General features: G+C 40.7%; 1 protein-coding gene across 4 annotated transcripts in view; it reads right to left on the bottom strand.

Annotated features, from left to right (window-relative positions):
* The window catches only part of SLC4A4 (solute carrier family 4 member 4), a 314261-nt gene that overhangs the window by 90495 nt on the left and 203582 nt on the right, over positions 1-20184 (bottom strand). For all 4 annotated transcript variants that reach the window (XM_072941127.1, XM_072941141.1, XM_072941149.1 and 1 more), the window contains exons 8-12: positions 18141-18298; positions 11329-11416; positions 8888-9042; positions 8144-8257; positions 5867-6041 (exon numbers count right to left, since the gene is read on the bottom strand). In XM_072941127.1, coding sequence (XP_072797228.1) covers positions 5867-6041; positions 8144-8257; positions 8888-9042; positions 11329-11416; positions 18141-18298 — 690 coding nt within the window. The remainder of the gene's footprint in view (positions 1-5866; positions 6042-8143; positions 8258-8887; positions 9043-11328; positions 11417-18140; positions 18299-20184) is intronic.

The raw sequence follows: 20184 nt of genomic DNA, 5'->3' as shown, positions 1-20184 counted from the left end.
CGTATGTATAAATAGAGGCAGTCATTAAAAATGATGTTCAAGATCCAAACTGAAGTAGAAAGACTTCCATGAAATGCTAGTCATGTTATGGAACAGAAGGCATATGATCTCATCTACATAAAATCCTATGCGCCGATCTGTTTACACATGCATTGCAAGATATATGGAAAGATATTCATGAAAATGTTAATAATGGCTATTTCTAGGTGATCGCTTCAACGTCAAAATTATCTTCTATGTAGTGTTTCTGTATTGTTCGAATTTTCTACAATGCATAATTATATCTTATAAAAAAAAGCCATTTTAAAGTAATTTCAAGTAATTTGTGCAAACACAAAATAATTTTAGAATTTAGCAGTGTTTGGGATCCCCAACCACTGCCCAAGTGGTATCATTTTCTGATCACCAAGAAAATAAGGTTGACAAACATCTTTCAAACGAAAAAAAACAGCCAAAGAAGGTTCTTTCTAGTAAGTGAAATTTGGTTTTAAAAAAAATCACTTAACTTCAATTGAACAAAACTTGTACAGAAAATGAAGCAAATTATTTAAAGCTCCTTCCAGGGAAAAAGAATGACCAGTATACCTTGGAGGCAAGTAAGCAATGCAGAGTCCTCTAGTTTGTCACTGAAAAGACATTTATTTTTGCTTACCAAAACAACCTAATTGGATCATTCCAACAGGCTACCTAACTTTTTGAAACTGGAATAGGTTTCTGGTGCAGATTAACATGCTACCTTTTATTTTCACTTCAAGGAAGAAATGCACTTTGGCACCATTATATTACATTCAGGTAAGGTGAAATTAGTACACAGTCCTCGTGTACTAAAGCCATTATCAGTTGCTTTAATTCTGCTGTTATAAATTGCACATGATAAGCTTCATAAAGATTTGTCTATATTATTGAGGAATATCATATATGAATAAGAAATGATCCATTTCCAACTCAAGGAGATTGATTCAATAGTCTCAGCCCAGCAGGATGTTAAAATAAAGCCTCAAATTCAGAGATGACAACTATAAATGTTGCTTGTTATGAAACAAGTTCCCTTAAAATGTGCTGTTAGGCTCCATAAATATCTGGAAATTCAGAGAATTCTGAAAACCTTACTGTATTCTTTTGCTAAAAGGCTTGTGAAAATAGAATTATATTTACTCCTGAAAAAAAAATTTAAATGACTTTCTTCACTCAATCTTCTCTCTACACTGTGCTCATTCACAATCAACAATGTTGATTTAAATTAAGGCACTTTTCTGTGTTCCATAAAGCTAAGAACTTTTAAATAACACAAAGACTTGCCACAAAGTATGAAAAAAGTATTCCTTATATCAGTGTCCAACCCATAGGCTAAGCTATCTATTAGTATTTGTTAAATTGACATTTAACAATTTAATTAAAAGCATCTAAATGAATAGAACAGTATGCCTACTTGGCAACCAAGAATATAAATACAATGCAAAGTTCACATGCATGGTCTCAGAGAGATTAGTTGTGGAAAGGACATGTTTTTAGGATGCTGAAGCTAAAAGCCCTTGGTGACAGCGTGGCAAGGCAAAACAGGGCAGTATTAAGTGGGACTTACTGAAAAGGACAAGAGGATTGCACAATTCCTGGACCTCAGAAAGCCTATGCTCTTGTCCTCTGTTGAACAGGAACCAGTCACAGGCCAGGGCTAGATCCTAGACGAACATAAGGTCAACTCTTGGCAAAGCAGTTTAGTTACGCCCAGAAGCCCAAGCACAACTTTAACTGCCCACACTTAACAAGGAATCCATGAAACCCCTCTGAAAGCCTCAGAGTCCTCTCAGAGAAGCATGATGTATGTGACAAGTTGGGGGACTCATACAGTTGTCTATGTTCCCATTAAAATTGGATTATATTTGGAGCCACTGCAGCCTCAACTGTTTTATGCTGAACACAGTTCCATAGGAAATGATCCACATGGCTCCCAAGATCTGCTTCTAAAGAGGTATGTGTGTGTATATGTATGATATACATACGTATATATAAGGTGTGTGTATATACACACAGAATGTATGATACATATATTATTACATATATATGATTATTAAATATATATAACTCAGCATATATATATGTTTCTGCTCTGAAACAAATGCTTAAATGTACATCCCTGTCTCTGAGCAGGCAAGACCTCCTGAACAGAAGCTGGCAGAAGAGCTTGCTTGAACGACACCAGCGCGGTGACTCATCTGTGTTTTCACAACATGCTTCTCCCCAGCACCCATGTCTATTTGTAGCCTCACAATAAGGGCCCTATCTGAACCATCTCTGAGCTGCCTGCCTTAAAAAGCAAGGATGCTGTTCTCAGTTGACTCATTTGAGCTGCCTGTGCTTTTGAGAATAACCCACTGCCACATTTACGAAGGCACGTGATATAACTGAAGATTATTTCAGGCTGTGCCAATGCTTTTCTGCTTAGCCTTGATCTAGTGTTTAGAAAGTCAAAGGAAGCCAGAGGACTTCACCTCCACAGCCCCACAAATAAGCCCACCACACTCACTCCTGTTATCTCTTAGGGGCATAAAAAAGGATTGCAGTATCAACACTCTAGACTGTAAATGCATCAGAATAGGGATTCTTAACCTACTTTGGTCACATTATCTGTATCCCCAGCACTTAAAATAGTGTCTGGCACACAGGAGACACTCAATAAAAATTTGCAAAGGGATGAATCAACGTCTGCCTTAGACCCGTGAAATAACCTGGGCCTTCGTACCAAAACCACAAAATACTCTGCTTTCCTGATGCCAAATCAAGAAGACATCTACTGCCAGAACATCAAAACCCCTGAACGTCAAAGTGCATACCCTTTCAGTCATGAGACGCCCTGCAACATATTAAATCACCTTACTCCCTGGTCTTCAAAATAGATATACCAACCTAAGTCACCTACCATCGCAAGAAAACCTAACATGATGACTACAGGTAAAATGTTTCCATATTTAAGTACTAGAATATGTAAAATTATTGTGTACCTATCGAGCTGGGCATGCATGTGCATGCACTGGTCAATTTGTATTTCTACAAATTATTTTACATCCACAAATCCAGTGCTCAGATATAACCCTTATGCTGATATTATCCCACCCAAAAGAAATTTATAAGACTGTTCAGTTCAACAAGTATCTGTGAACAATCACTAATTTTTTATCCTTGTTTTTTCAGTGTTTCTGCCACCCACTGGAAGTACCCACATTGCAGTATTTCACCAATACATTTCTTGAAAAAGTCTTCAGAAATGAGAGGAAAATATGTCCATCAATATTTTTATTCAGAGAAATTTTTAAAATAACGAATTCACAGTTTCAGTGAAAACTACCAATGGAGGTTACAAAATCTATTAATAAAATGATCAAACGATGGCTGGCAAATTATCCTGATAGTTTTGAATTAGATACTTTGAATTCAGTCGACTTCCAGGAGTAACACCCAATAAATGGTCATTTTAATGGACATCCTGATGCAATGAAAGCATGTCTATTTCTCCTAAAATCTTCAGAATTCAGGAAACAGGTCGCTCCACCAGCAGGGCCTTTCTCATGACACTGATAACGGAGGAAACACTATGGTAACTACATTTGTCACACAACACAGCCCTTTACTATACAGGACTTGCTTGTAGGGAAATTATCTCACCTAGGAGGGAGCAACAACAGACTTGGACAGACTTCTTCCTCGTCTCAGATGAAGTGATTTACCGCTAAGTCTTATGAATTTGAAAAGGAGTTGGATTCAGTTTTAAAATAAACGAACACATAAGGAGAGGCATAATGTCTCTACCTCAATGAGAAGAACATCTTTGGAAAAAAATGTGTTGAAAAATTATCTTCACAAGTAAGTCGCTATATATTCTGAAAGACAGAAGGAAGCTGTGTTCTTGTCACCCTCTCACAATCCAGCTTTCTTTGATTTTCTTAACACGTGGCGGCAGGTATTACCTTCCTTGCGCTGGCCTCAGGGAGCCTCCCTAGTGCTTTCTTTCTCACTTGTTCTCTCACATCATGTGCTTTAGTTATCATTACACTCTCATTTAGACGTAGAATAGCTGCCCAATTTGGATGTGGATCAGATTCTATAAGAATACCATGATTGACATCACTGTTATCATTTAATTTATTCACTCCTGTCTTATGAATGAGGGAAAAACGTGACACACCCTCTTCGCATACTTCATCTCAGTCCTGCTGTGCTTGGTGTCTATTCCCCAGGCCTGAGAACACACAGAGATGTGCTTTCTGGCCAGTACAATGTAATTTTTTAAATGCTCTTCAGTTGCCAATATTTAAAAATCACCAGAACTTCATGGAAGAATCAGAAAATGCAGTAATGCCAAGTGCATCTTCACATGGGAAAAAAAGCAAAGCCGAGTGGCGACTCTCCCCCCTACAATGGTGCAGGAGCACTTCAGAGTCATCACCGTCCTCAGCTGAGACAAAGCCCAAGCCAGCCCCGTGGAAAAGTCACGTGGGGAGTCCTCGGTCCCCAGCTGTTCCAGACATCCCAGCCTAGGCACCAGACATGTGAGCGTAGACCCCTTCAGGCAACTCCAACCCCAGCTGCCATCTCACTACAAGTCTGAGCGAACCAAAGAAAACCACCCGGCTGAGTCCATCAACCACCAAAACCAGGAGAGAGAATAATACAAATGGTTGTTTGGAGCCTCTGGTTTTGGGGTAACATGCTACACAGCCAGAGATAGAGGCTGAAAGAGAAAAGTGCTCTTAACAAACGAAATGCAATTGTTTAAAGTGATTTCTCCCTTTTTGCTTGGATCAACCTAGATGTCACAGAGTGTCTCCATCTTATTTTTGTGTTTAAGCAGAAACCTAAAACATGAATGTGCCCAGGGGAGAAAACAGAAGTAGAGAAAAGGAATCTTTTGGAATCAGCTGTATTTTTTTTTAAATAAGCTGGTTGGCAGCACTTATGAATGTCACGTAGGTTAAACAGTATAAGTAGTAACAGAGGGACAGAGTTTGAAAAGGGCTTGAATCCGCTTCTTTTCGTTAAGATCAGACTCATTCACTACTGTATACTCAGAACCTAGCACAATGCCTACTTTCCCTTAATGACTGGATCAACTGAGGGAATTTAAAATATCTTTCTTTTTTCTTTTTTAATGGAGGTGCCAGGGATTGAACCCAGGAACTCCCGCACACCAAGCCTGTCTGTGCTCTACCACTGAGCTATACCCACCCTCCCAAAATAGCTGAAGTTTCAGTGATAGAAAAGATTGTTATTGATACAAAATGAGGGTGAATACTACCTGCGAAGTAACCCACAAATATAGGCTGGTACAAAATAAGTCAAGCCAGAGTCTTCACAGACTGATGAGAGGCAGATTCAGGTACATCGAAAACGACTCTTCCCTTTTATTCCTCAAAGCTGAGTTCTACCAACAGACACGTAAAAGCAACCAGGAGCAAATCACTCGGTCGTTTGCTCACCTGTGCAATGAAGCTCACCAGGCATTCCTGGAAGTGTGTGGTCAAGTTTAACAGTATACGGTCCGTACTTTCAAGGTAACAGAAGACTTAAACCTTGCACCCGGCACAAAATTAAAGCAGCCGACGTGCTTTTGCCCAAATAGAATTGTATATCCTCATTTCCTTCCCTTCTTTTCCCCACTTGTGACTCAAGCCAGATTTCATCGAGCTATTTTTGTAGTTACTGAAATGCTGGAAATACAGCAGCAGGCCAGAAGCAAAGTAAAATGCAGAATCCAGCAAAAGAAAGAAAATCACGCTGAGTAACCGAAAGGCCATCTGCTGCTCGCGGAGCTGCAGGGCTGAGGACGGCGGTCTGGGCTGCACTATCTGTGTCTTCCCCAAACCGAACCCACCTGCATGTTGTCGGTGGCATCCCCAAGCAGTCCTCCAAAAGTGATGGCGTTGGTTACAGTTGCCAGATAAATGAAGAGAATTGCTGAAAGAGCCTGAATATTTAAAGCATCATAAAAATCACTGGCAAAAAATGGTGCTTTCCTCTTAATGTCCTTAATTAGTCCACCGCAGAACCTGGGCAGGGAGAAAGCAAACACGTGACAACGCGAACTAAGTGACCGTTACATTAACCAGCAGATCATTTAATAAACCACGAAGAATCTGTATTTAAAGCATTTGAAGCAACAAGATACTATTTAACCACTTAAGATGAAAACCAGAAAATTATAGAAGGAATAAATCTGTCTCTTTGTCAGTCACCAACCTGGGTGTCACATTCCCTAGAAACTAGACAGTTGGTCTTTAGGTGAGAGTGAATTGTGTAGATGAATTAAATTTCTTCTCTGAAGAAAACCATCCCAACATGTGAGGCCACACGAGGCCCTTTATAATCTTGCCATAGCATCCCTTCCAGCCTCATTCATCATTCACTCGTTCACTTCATGCACATTTGCTGGGCACCTGTGATACGCCCAGCCCTGTGCTGGGTGCTGGAAAGACAGCAGTGAACAACACGGGGGGAAAAATCCCACCCTCATGGAGGTACTTTCTGTGTGGGGGAGACAAAGTAAGTAAAATGCATGGTGCTAAAAATCAAAGAAAAAACTAAGTGGGGAGGTGGGTTTTGAACTGCTAGTGTTGCTGTGGTTGAAACATGAGAGTGGCCAGAACAGGCCTCCCAAGCAGGCGACTTTGAGGGGAGGACTGGCAGGAACTGAGGGCGCCACACAGGTGTGTGGGGCGGGGGCAGGGCGGTGGGAAGCACTGCAAGCTGAGCCCCATCACAGTCGTTAGCAGGTCAGCCGACTTGTGCATCTGTCAGTTCACCCTCCCAACCAAACCTCCCATCTCAGCCTGCTCCCTGCAGTGCGTTCTGCTACGATGCCCTTCCTCAGAGCTCAACGTCCCTGAAGTTCTGACCCTCCACTAGTAGGTTACTTGCACTAGGGGCTACCACACTTTCTCAGGATTGTCTGTCTGTCTGTCTTAGCTGTGCTCAGTGCCCTGCTTCAGTCTTCCTGGTCCGCACAGGGCCCTGCATGGTACCGGGCATACCGCAGACACACAGTGCATTTAGGAAAGGTGCAAAAGCAAGAATAAAATTACAGTCTGGTTAAAGAAAAAAGTTAAATCCTAGAAATTTTATCTACAGAAAAGGAAAAGGATATCCCTAATGGAAATAGTTTGTAAAGACCTATTCAGAAAAAAAAAAATGGGGGAGAGAGATGGTTCTATGTTCTTTAGTCTTTCAGAAGGAAGAAGAGAGAAATAACATCCTCTTAATTTGGGAGCGAAACCCAGGTGGGTCATCAGGTTAGGAAAATTTCATTCAGATTCAACTGCATATTAAAATGACATACTTCTGTGTTTTCAAAAAACCCTGCAGTGTTTTTAAAAAGTCATATCTTCACAAAATGAATACCCTACTTAAATTTTTAGTTAGCCCAAGATGAAATGGGGAACCCAGCAGTGGAGAAGGAATCATTCTAACGAAAAGAAATTTAGCCAAAATGATCTGAGGAACCTAAATTCCCAACTGCAGGACCAGGAGACAGTGGCCTGGGAGTTGCTTGTTTCTGCACTGTTACCCACTTGAGTAAATGGACCAGGAAGAGATGGAATCATGAAAGCCAAGCGGGGAAGACTGGTACAGTACTCAGGCTTCCCATCACACACACCGTCTCTCTTTCTAATACCCCTCACTCACACCACTGCAGTCACACTGGCCTCAGTGCCGACCCAGCACACATCAAGCACTCTGCTGGTCCCCCTCCCTCCCCACATCTACAGGGTCTGTCTCCAGTCTTCTTCAGCACTTTCCTCCAATGCTGCAGTCCTCTTTAAGACTTTCTCTGACCCTGCTATGTAAAATGGTAATCCCTTTCTTCCATGGCAAAACTTCCTACTTCTGCTTTATTTTGCTCCATAAAACCAGAACCACATTTCATTATTTGCTTATTGTTTGTCTCCCACCACAACAAACTAAAACCCAAACGAACAGGGATTTTTTTTCTTTCAATTCACTGCTGCCTCCCAAGGGCCTGTGATTAATCCGGTACACCATAAATATCTTTTGGCTGACCAAATATCCAAACTGGTGAATAAAATGCTGCTACAAAGATGAAGGGAAATTCAGATGGGAACAGAACCTCTTCATGGAAGGCTCCATCAGTTACCTTCCGGTTCGCTGCAATTCCTCACAATCCGCGTGTCCTCCTCCTCCGTGGCCGCCATCATGGGGCGTGTCCCCGTTCATCTGAACATTCTCTCCACCTGAGTACAGATTCTTTCTGAGCAAGACAACAGAGCCCAAGCGAATATTAGTGGATTTCATTCACCTGCTGCTTGGCTGTGTCGTGCACTAACTAATAAAGAGAAGGATTGAAAACCCTTTGGATAAAGATGACTATTTCCTTCTGCCATCCTAAAAGATGGCTTTTAAAGTATTCTATTTATAGTGAAGACAAATGACCGGATGAATAGAAAAGCTGAATTGTATGTGGTATAGAAGGAAAACTGTTCCACCTGGGAAATCACAGATTCCCAGAAAATGGCTTCTCCTCAATGATCTCACCCAATTGCTTGACCTCTTAAATCTACAGACTCATCTTGAGTAAACTGATGCTTCCACAGGTGTCAGGAGTCCCCAGAACATCCCGAAAGAATCTCTGTGATGTCCTGCAATATCGTCATCTGAGCTTTCTAATTTGTAATCACTGAGGAACATCACAACATGTAACATTCATTTCACGGTGTCCACAGAATGTCAGACCAAGGCACATGTGTGATTCCCTGGGGATAATACACCTTAAGTTAAATGGAAACCTGAAATTATTAGGGCAGCAGCCTGAACCTCTTTCCTTTTCCAAACACAATCTCCTTCTTAAGGATGAAACCTCCCGACAGCCTGATAATTTTACCTTTTGTCAGACGATGGAAGGCTCTTCGGAGGCTCTATCCTGATCGCTGGATCCCATTCCCCAGGTGGAAGAACAATGACTTCATCTAGGAACTCGTCAATGCCAGCGATCAGGTCCTGCCTGTCTTTTGCTTTATAAGCAATGTCATGGAACACCTGAAAAACAATGAGAGAGGCGCTGATCCCACAAGGGAACACCACACATGCCTCACGTCATGCTGAGCCTGAAGAATGCAACCCATAATCCACTGTAGTATGACTATAACCATAGTCTCACATTTCCTATTGCTCAGCTTGTTTCCAAATATTTCAGTATTCAGATTATGAACCCGAAGAATATAGGTAGAGGCATGAGAAAACAGCTGTGTTTCTTTTTCTTTTCTACAATTTTTTTCTATCAATGACCGTAAAACAACATTGCCTTTCATCTCCCACTGGTATGCTATAGTTGCTATGGAAGCCAGATGAAAATGTTTTAGAGAAATATATACTGAAGATCATTCCCTGAAATAAAAACTACTGCGACAAACTACTGCTTATAATTCAAGAAGGAAAAGTTCAAGCTGAGTGTTAAGACTAGGGTAAGACTCAAGCACTGTAGCTCTCAAACACACAAATAATGTTAGCTATTAAAAAAAAAAAGAAAAATCTGAGTTCTGAGTTATAGTGGCAACACATAAAGCAAAGGGCTTGAAGCAGGTGATCATCTGTCTATCTTTAGGCAAGACAATAGCTAAGCCATTTTTAACAAGGCAATACTCAAACCAGAACTAAAGTATCCAGCAAATGCTCCATGTCTTTTATGCAAAAACTCAAAGAAGGGGCTTCCAGAGGTACATAATCCTCTTTGTCAATCGTTCCATTCTTCTAACCTTGCTGATGATCTGAAAGTCCTTTACACACAGCGTGAGCTTCTCATACCTCGTAACTCAAATTCTTTTGTCTCCAGGAGAGAAGATGGCCCCTGTTCAATATCCTTGCCTGTTCTTAAAGATTGCTACTAAATCTCTTCTCGAAAGGAATTTTTAAAAGCGATTCAACAAACAACATGTAAAGGTCTGGGGGTTGTGGGGTTGAGGGGAGGGCAATACAAAGTGCCGGCATATCACCTGTAGTGGGCGTGACCGGCCACAGCCTCATTTTTTCTTGGACCTCCCACTATAGAGGCTGGAAAGTCAAAGTCACTTTCCCAACCTCCCCCACAAATACGGATGGACAGTTCTGACCCATAAGATAAAAGGAAAAGGGAAAGCTTTCGAACACCTGTTAAAAGAGGCAGACATAGCTAACATTACCTGCCTCCTTCCTGGCTGGAGTATGACGAGATCACTGCAGGTGACAGCAGCAACCATCTTAAGACCGCAAAGCAAGAGCCTTGGTACTTGATTTATCATTAAGCAGTTAAGTTAAACCAACTCCAGCAACTACCTACCTCCAAATTTCCTAATATGTGAACAAAATAAACCCTAAATTGTTTAAGCCATTGTAAATCGGATTTTCTGCAGCCTAAAGAATTTCTAACTGATACATCTTAGGAGGAAGAATTTTTTTAAGAAAATATAAACATACAAAAAAATAAATAGAAGAACCCACTGAGATGCTCAGTTGCTGCAAGGGGGAAAAAACATCACAGCTATTTGCCAGTGCTCCCAGATTAAGTAACCCTCTGAGTAATCATCAAACAGAACTTCCATAACTCATGTGCTGTTCTGCATTTAACACATGGAGAAGCTAACAAATCGAGCAATGAAGCAAAAACAAAACATGTGGGAAAACAGTAAGCTAGAAAGACACAAAAGCAGAAATCATTGATCCTACATTCTAATAGTATTTCTCCTACTATGAGACTAGTTTGGAGTTTTGTCAGGTCTAAAATGTGTGTAATGACATTAAAGTTGTAATGAGAGTACAGTCATAATTCCAAAGTCCTAGATACTCTGCAGTAACAGTTGCTAATGCATTTTAGTATGTGTGTCATTCTTTCCCACAAGATAAGAAAACCATTAAAACAGGTATTTTCTGATACCCGGGGGGGAAAATGCATTATCCATTTATTATACATTAGTTTATAGAACTCATTATTTCTGAAACAATTTAGTATATGGACATTTAGAATTTCCAGAATGAATATATTAAACATTCTAAGAGATAAAGTTTAAGTTAATACAGTGAACTGAACATGTTAAAGAATATTTAACATGTATCACTTTTAAGAACTGAAAATGTTTAGGAAAAAAGGAAAATATGTCTTATTCTAACATAAAATTAACTTTATGAAAATCTCAAATGTAGATGTCAGCTCATTTGCATGGATGACTGTACCTCATGTTTTAAAGAAGGTTGGTAGCTATGTAATTCTAATTGAATAAATTGTGACAGCCAACTCACAGCATGAAAACACAAGTAGGACATTCACAGACCACCATACTGCCGATTCCCTACCTCGTCAGACATCAAGGTGGCAATGGCTCTGCCAATCTCATGGTAGGACTTGGCTTTCCCCTTAGGACCTAAGAGAATGAACAAGAACCTAATGGGAGAGGAAAGAAGCAAAGGCTATAACATACATTTCATCAGACTCAATATACACACAACTTAGACATGTTTATCATAATTCATAAAAAGGTCAGGTCTAGAATTAATCTTTAAAACAGAGGTAAGGGAGGGGAGGGTACAGCTCAGTGGTAGAGTGAGGGCTTAGCATGTACAAGGTCCACGGTTCAATCCCCAGTACCTCCATCAAAAAAAAAAAATAAACACAAAAACAAAACAAAGTAATATTCTTGGTAATATGAAAGACACCCTTTCACACTATTGTGAAACACAAATTGTTGTCCAGTTCATTTGGAGGCAAGGGAGAATTTAGCACAGAAACCTGAGAAGCTTCTTCACTGAGAAGGAAAGGGTCGCTTTATGAATCATTCAATCTTTCTTTTCTAAACTTTCTTCTGTCTCCCTCTCTACTGACTTTCAGAATCTTTGGAGAAAACCCATTAAGCGCAGTAACTAGAAAGACTCAGTACATCTTCCGATTTCTCTGACTCTTCTTTACTCAGTATGGGTGGTGACAAATGATCCTCTCCATACTTTTCAGAAATATTTCTACTCAGAAGTGGCTGGGAGTCAGCAAAAACCAAGCCCTCTACAAGTAAGCCACATGCTGACAGCCAAAGTAAAGAAAGAAAAACATGAGAGAAATTCAAAATAAAGCCTCATTCACAGTTAAACTTCTTTTGCGGGTGTCCTCCTTTTCTTTTCCAGATTTGTTTTCTTGATGATCCACAAAGCACTGCTTCATGGTAAGTAGGTCCTGAAACTTGCAATAATGAGCTTATTTCCATTTAAGTGCACCTCTTATTGTGTTGGAAAGAATCCTTCACTGAGCACAAGGGCAAAGATGCTTGTCTCAACTAGGGAGAAGGAAACCCAATAAATAAATGAATTAAATAAGTATCTTTATATATTAAATATATATATATATACACACACACACACACAAAAGACAACACTGGATTAATCCCTGCCTTGATTATTTATGATCATGTCTTATCTAACAGGGAGATAATGAGGACAATAAAAATGCTCACATCATACATTTGCATGGCTTCTTAAAGCCTGCAAACAAAGCATTTCACATTCACACATCATTTAAACTCCTACTACTCTTGGCAATAAGGACAGGAATCTTATACCCATTTAATAGTGAAGAAACCTAGGGTGAAGGAAGTTAGTGGATGAGCCCAAAGACTGCCCCTAGTAAATGACAGAGTAGATAGCCTCCTATCTCTTGTTCTTTTCAGTACACAATTCTGCCTAATAATACCTGCCCAACCCATATCCCAGGGTTGTGATTCCACAGAGAAAAGCTATCCAACTATGACTTCCATAGGTCACTCTAGGGAAAGATATTGTGGATACTTAGCTGGTGATAAGAAATCTTAGGTAAGGTTTTATGGGACCAGGAATGGCTTAGGGCTTTGCTTAGTAAAATTTTATTTTTTACTTATTTATTCATATACCTCACTTCAAATAAGAAAGAATGGATAGTGAGTACTCCTCAAAGTATTAAGGGTCTGTTCCAAAATACCCTTGAATGGATAATTCCTTTTTCTCATCAAAAAATTCAATCCAAAGGGTGAAGAAAGAAACAGAAATTAAGAACGTAAGAAGTTAATCTGAAAGTTTGAATACTCAGGTTTTATACTAGAATAAGCATAAAGCCATTCAGGGTTATTTGCGTAGAAACCAGTTGTGGAGCGCAGTGGCACGTTCACTTTCAAGTGTTAGCGCAGCAGATGAAACAGCAAAAGCAATCAGCAGGCACGAGAATCTGCTCAAGTGTGAAGGCAGTCATTATTAGATCTGGATTGTAGTTCTTCTAACTAGAACTTCTTTTCCTTTGAATCTGGACCTAAATTATATACCAGCAATACAACACTATAAAGTGCTTCTTTATGACAGTACAATGCATTTTTCTAAAGGGACAGATCACTGACTTGAGTCCAACACATGCAAAAAATATTTAACCCTAAAATAAACTACACATCTCATTAGGAAACACCTGCAGTGCTGGTCGCCTTTCCCCATCCTATTTACCTGCCTCCCAAGGGCTGATCGTCAGACAGCACACCAGGGGCACAGTTTTAGGAAAAGAGAGCAGATGCGGAACAGCAAGAGAAAACACACAACCCTTGGATGCTTTACTTAACACATTTTTAAATAATGGATTTCCTTTGCCTGCCATTTTTAATTATGTCAGTGTATCTAAATATTAGTTTCTCAGTAAAGCATAATATCTAAAACCTTCCCAGAACCACTCTTTCCCTCTTTCTACCTCTCCCCAGTATCTCCATCATGATGGTTTACACGTGATGAAAATGCACATTTATCAACCGACACGTGAGTGAATGATCAGGTTGACTATATGGCAACAAAGCCAAAATAGTGTCTTGTTAGAAAGCAAGGAAAATACTCTCGTCCTTAATAGTCCTCAAAGATAAACTTAGACAGATGATGGGTAGCTAGTCCAAGAGCTGACAGAGTAATGGATCGTATAACCTAAATCCTATGAGATGAGGGCATACATTTCCTACAAATATTTACTCTAGTCTTTATGAAACAGTACCAAAGCATGAATGGAAGTAACAGACCAGTGGTGACCACAGTATTTATCATAGCAACAACCCAGTACATGAGAGCTATAGTGTTTCACTAACCTAGATATAAAGGTGCAATTCCTCTTCCCCTGGGTAATGTGATTTTTATTTTAAACATATACATATAGATATATTTTCTTTAATGGAAAATCATTGAATGCCAAAGAGAAATAAAACGTTACATATCAGTTAAAATTTTCACATTACTCCATTCAGGAACCATTCAGTAAATCCATCTCCTTTAAGTGATACAGAGGGGAAATCCTGCCATGTCCAAGTAGCAGGAAACATCACCTCAGGTCAAGAATTGCATCTGCAGGAAAGCAGATCCTTAAGAAGCCTCTAATTTGAACTGCATTGTTGAAACTGGGATGAGAGGTCTGGGAAAACTAGCAACACAGAACAACTCATCAGGTTGACGTTCCCTCTGCCTGAAACATGTTCTCTCCTCTTTAACCCTCAAAGAAGCAAAAGCTGTTACAGCTTTTATGACAGAAGTACATCTTGCCAAACTCGGCTTTTGTAATGTACTGAAGACTTTCACGACTTAAGCTGGTTTTTGTCAATGGACAGATGTTATTTTTAACCAGAAGCTTTTTTCCCTTATTAACAAATTAGAGTAAGCATCACGTTTGTGTGTCTGGAGGGGCACAACCCATGTTGCCGGCTCAGGGGAAATAATTAATTTACATTGCTGAGTTGTTTTTATTCACTCATATCTAGAACAAGCCATAGTTGGAATTTTTAATAGTGCCTGGTTGTCTCAAGAATCTTCATGAGGCCCTTCTCATCTTATGCACTTTTCCATACAATTAATTATGCCTGGGGAGGTTGCCCCTGGCACTCTCCACAACAAAAACAAGTACCAGACAATCTGTGTCCGGAACCAACGGACTATATTTACATCCACAAAATAATTATAGGCAGAAACAGAGCATGATATCAGAAAAAGAGCCAGCCTTCCTAAACCACTCAATCTTTTCAGAAAGGATGTGCCCCCACCTTCCTGATATATCACAGCTATTTCTAGAATAAACTCAGCATGTACCAATCCTTTACGCCCTTCTTTCAAAACAACAGTGAATCAAATAATCCATTATTCATATTTAGTGGCTTTGGAAAATGTGGCTAAACTGTCACTGTCACAATAAATTCACGAGCACTACAAACCCACCATAACCGACCACCTTACATCAGGTAAATAGCAGCGAGCAACTGGAGGGTCATTACACAAGACAGAATTGAACTAGCAGGACCTCGATCCCAATTCCTCTGGTAGAATTTTTTATGGTTTTGACCATTAGGCATAAACAGCGACTTTTAGGCAAATCATTATTTATAAATATTAATATAAATATTAATTTACAGTGGTATAAAGGGGTAAACATTCTAATTTTTTAGAGGGCTAGAGCTCCCCGAATAACTATCTGCCTTACATGTGAACATCAAGATCAGAAAAGGACAAACTGGTCAGGGGTTTTTATTAGTCTTCACAGGAAAACCCTAAAGTATTTTACTCCAATTCATTCTGGGTACTGCCTTAGATTTTCCCTGAAAGCCTGGCCTCAGAGTCAAAAATCTGCACTGATAGTGAATCTCCCCTGTGCCTCCATCTCTCAACTGTAAAATGGGAATAATATTTATTCTCATGTGGCCCATAAATATGACTGAGTGGTGGCCTCTGTGGACAGAGGTAAGATGACAGCAAGTAGAGTGTCTGCAAGACGCTAGGAAAATGATAAACATATCCTCCCAAGTCACCAAAGACCCAAGGACAGAGTTTATTTGCATTCACATGGATAGCAAGAAGGACCCTGCACAAGGGGAGTGGCTCCAGCCATATTTCCTATAAGGCACATGGAAGTAACACTATTTATTATAAACAGTAATAATAATGATAATAAGCAAAAGAGCCTAACTTTCCTCCACCTTCAAAATAAAAACTGACCGTTGTTACAAGATGTGCACAGAAATAGACTTCTCAGGTCTCCCTGAAGGACAACAGGGTGGCACGCATGTTAGAGCACATGGCTGAGTGCAAAGGCATCCTTCACAGTGACGACCACAATGCCTGTGGGACTTCCTTTATTGGATTTCACAGGATGGAGCCATTGTAAATGGCCCCACATTACTCATGCACAGAAAAGCTAATGAGAATCCCTACTCAGTGATTACAGCTTGCCCTGGTTCTGAGGACTGCAAATGGATAAAACTATTTCCTGGAAAAATGTTAACATGCTAGGACACATTATTCAGATTATTGCCCTGACATAGTTTTATGACATTATTAAATTACATCCCCTCGAATTGCTTGGGCTCCTTCTCTTAATTCAAATGATGCTAGATTTTACCTCTAGACTATACCACCCTCCAATACAGAAGGAACAGAGCCAGACAGGAGCAGATGCTAAGAGGGACACAGAAATGGTCATGATGTGCTACTCAATGAACTCGCATTACTGTTAAATAAAAAAGCCTTTTAAAATGTCTTCCATGTGTAGCTTCTCGAGAAAAAGAATGCAAATGAAAAAGCAAGAGCAATGTAACACTTCTTGGCATGTTTTTTTCTTTCCAGCTCCAGTAAAATTAGTCCAAAGAGACATAAATAAAACCAGAGGGACACACAAGCTGGACTTCGGCCACAGTCTAAGTCAGCGAGCTGCTGGCCAGGTAATTGCTCAGACAGGACTGCGAGGCTCTGCTGGAATGTTTTCAGGCACAAAGCGAAGTCACAGAAAACACAAGTCATGATAATCCCATCAGCTGAAGCAGCTCCGATCATCCCTCTTCCTCTGCTATTTGCCCAATGACTGCTTATATGACTCCTATACTATAATACGACAAGTATTATTCCTATTTTCGGTGTCTAAGACATATAAAAATGGGGGGGAAATGCTGGTATGGTAGGAAAAAACGGCCTGTAATCTACGAGTTGGAAGGCCCTAAGGACATGTTCTCCCAATTTTCCCTCTAAATTGGCTCAGAACCAACCTGTGCCCCTTGTCTTGTCAGTTTATCACCCTCAGACCACCTGAGATGGTTGAGCAGGGTTCAGAGCCCTTCCTGCTCACTTGGGAAACCCGGGGACCCATAACAGACAACCCCTCAGAAAAGGTCTTATTTATATGGTAATTTTCTGATGTCAACCTGAAGATTAAAAACTTCTCTTTAAACTCTTCCCAAGCACAAGTTCAAGTGAAGCATTAACTTCTATTCACCTATTGCACTTGAGAAGTCCAGCTCTCTGACCCCACTGCTGAGCTCGGTTACAGAGGAAATAAAGAGGAGGACTTCCAAGGTTCTGTGCAGAGTGATGAGTTCGTGACTGTAATAACAGTAACATGCTTCCTTTAAAATAAAATTGTATGAGATATAAGTTTATGATTTATTTATTGCACATGACATAAAGTGCAAACTTAAATGTATAGCTTAATGATCTTTACATATGTGTGTATGTATAGAATACATACAAATAGACGTGTTTGTATCCACTATCAGTTTTCGAGGAAATGAAAGCAACTCTGACCTCTGAACCATTTACCATCTGTATGATCGTGAATGAGTTGCTTAAACTCTCAGACTCAGTTCCTTCATCTGTAAAAACCATACACCTACAGCTTATCCTTTAAAAATATTATTGTGATGGGGGAGGGTATAGTTCAGTGGTAAAGTGCGTGCTTAGTATGCACAAGGTCCTGGGTTCAATCACCAGCACTTCCATTAAAAATAGTAATAATAAATAAATAAACCTAATTATTTCCCCCTGCAAAAACAAATAAAATGCAAACAAAACAAAACAAAAATCAAATTTCTTTAAAAAAAAAACAAAAAATATTATGAGGATTAAATCTATAAGGACTAATCCATAAGAAACTATTACATAGCCCAATGAATGATTGTAATTGTTATTATTCCTACTACTGCACAAGGGCTAAGTAACTTGACAGTGTGAAAGTCAGTCTGAACCATTCTTTCAGATGAAACCTTTCTAATAGGCTTGCTCTGGATGTGGCCTCATTCTGCTGGTTCTCTAGCCCGAGGGAGAGGAGCTTTCCCTGGAAGCACACTGTGGACCCCAGGGGGCCCGGAGCAGCTTACCGTGTGGGCACAGGGACCTCAGTCAGGGCACCCAGCATGACCGCCTGCTGCAGCCGAACAAAGGCAATGAAAGGAGAATCCAAGAAGTCGACCTCGCCGACCAGCACGTTGGAGGCTTCTGCATCTCGGGGTAGTTTTTTCATGAACTTATTCTTCAGCTGCATGGAAAGGGCCAAGAAAGCACAACTTATTTCCAGAGAAGGGAACAAGAAGAGGCATTCCATATATCACTCAAGGGAATTCCTCTGTATGAGTCTACACGCAGCAGGCAGGCCCTAGCTAGTCATTCTTCTAGTATGTTTAACCACTCTACTACAATAAACATTTATCTGGGCTTTGTATTCAAAAATATTGAGCACATATTCTCATGGTTTACATACAAAACAATGTCTGCATATGTACCAATCTATGTATTTACTCACTCAATAACGTGTTGAGACTCTACAGTGAGCCAGGAACTGATCTAAGCCTTAGGGATAAGGGATGGATCAACTAACAGGTCCTCCTGGGGCTCCTATTCCAGCAGGGGGAGAAGTAAAATAGGATATTAGGTAGTGGTAAACGCTGAGAAGGAAAAATAAAACAGTAAGAGGGCACTGCTTTAAACAGGGTGGTCAGGGAAGGCCTCTGAAGAAATGTATTTGACATTGGAGCAAGGGGACAATCCATGCAAAGATCTGGGCGGAGAATATTCTAGGCAAAGAGAACAGCAAGTGCAAAGCCCTGAGACAGGAAAGAGCTTGGAGTCAGAGGAACAGTAAGTAGGCAAGTGTGGTGGGAGCTGAAGGAGCAAAGGCAAGAAAATGGTAGTAAATGAAGTTGCATAGGTAAGGGGGGACCAGGAGGTAAGGGCCTGGAAGGCCACAGTAAGGAGTTTGGGATGTTTTATGTGGAACTTGTCTACTAAAGGTCCAAGTGGAAATGTGGAGTAGAAAGACATAAATTTAGGAGCTACACCATGTAAACAGTATTTAAGACCGTGGGATAGGATGACACAACCTTGGGTGTGAGTGTAGACAGAGAAGAGGAGTAACATCTAAACCGTGGGTTACTCCACCTTTTATAGGAAAGGGAGGAGATATCGGCAGAAGACATTAAAAACAAAACAAAACAAAAAACAGCCAGTGAGCCAGAGAGGCAGGAGGAAAACCAGGGCTTCACCAACAGTCAGGTGAAGAAAAGGCTCAATAAGGAAAGTGTATCAGCCACGTCAAAGGCTGCTGGAAGTGCAGATAAGACGAGAGCTAAGAATGGACCAATGAATCTGGCAAGTTGGCACTGCTGGGTGATCCTGACAAGAGCCGTTATAGTGGACACTGGCTACTCAGTAAAGAGTGACAGGTGAAGAAGCGAAGACAGGGAGTAGGCAGAATTATTTTGAGAAATGTTACTACCAAGAAAAGCCAAGTATCAGGGAGGTAGGTGAAGGAAGGCATAAAATACAGGATTTTTTAAGATAGGAAATACGATGACACGGGAATGTTAAAGAGGACGATCTAGTAGAGACAGATTACTGCTGCAGGAGCGATTAGAATAACTGCAAAAGAGACGATGGGATACCCACAGCACAGGGAGAGGGATCAGCTGCAGAGGGACACAGAGGGCTCATGCGCCCTAGCCGGGGAAGGCAGGCTCAGTGGGGACAGAGGCGGGCGAGCTGGGAGGTTTGTGGGTGAAGATGAGGGCTTCCGAGGACTCATAACTTTGCAGTGAAATACAAGTGACCTGATGGTGAGGAGGAGAAGGAGGGACGAATGTGGGAGTTTGAGGAGAAGGGTAAAGGTGTAAAGTGACTTTCTTGGAGAGTAAAGGCTGCTTAACACAGCCCCTTTGAAAACATATCTTGCAGGTGTTACTCGTTCCCCTCTCCCTCCTCCCCAGCTCCCACTTAGAACGGCTCGAGTGTTCTTCAGTGAGTGGGAAACGCCTCCCAGCAGCTCGAGGACATCGTCTCAACGATCATAACAGGATGGAGAGGAGGGTCTTGCAGGACTGAACAAAGACACCGACTTCTGACGCCTACTTATCACCAATGTAAATGTCT

This window comes from Vicugna pacos, chromosome 2 (assembly GCF_048564905.1).
Source record: "Vicugna pacos chromosome 2, VicPac4, whole genome shotgun sequence".
In the NCBI taxonomy this organism is placed as follows: domain Eukaryota; kingdom Metazoa; phylum Chordata; class Mammalia; order Artiodactyla; family Camelidae; genus Vicugna; species Vicugna pacos.
The sequence above is the reverse complement of the archived record's forward strand: the minus strand, read 5'-3'. Positions and strand labels throughout refer to the sequence as shown.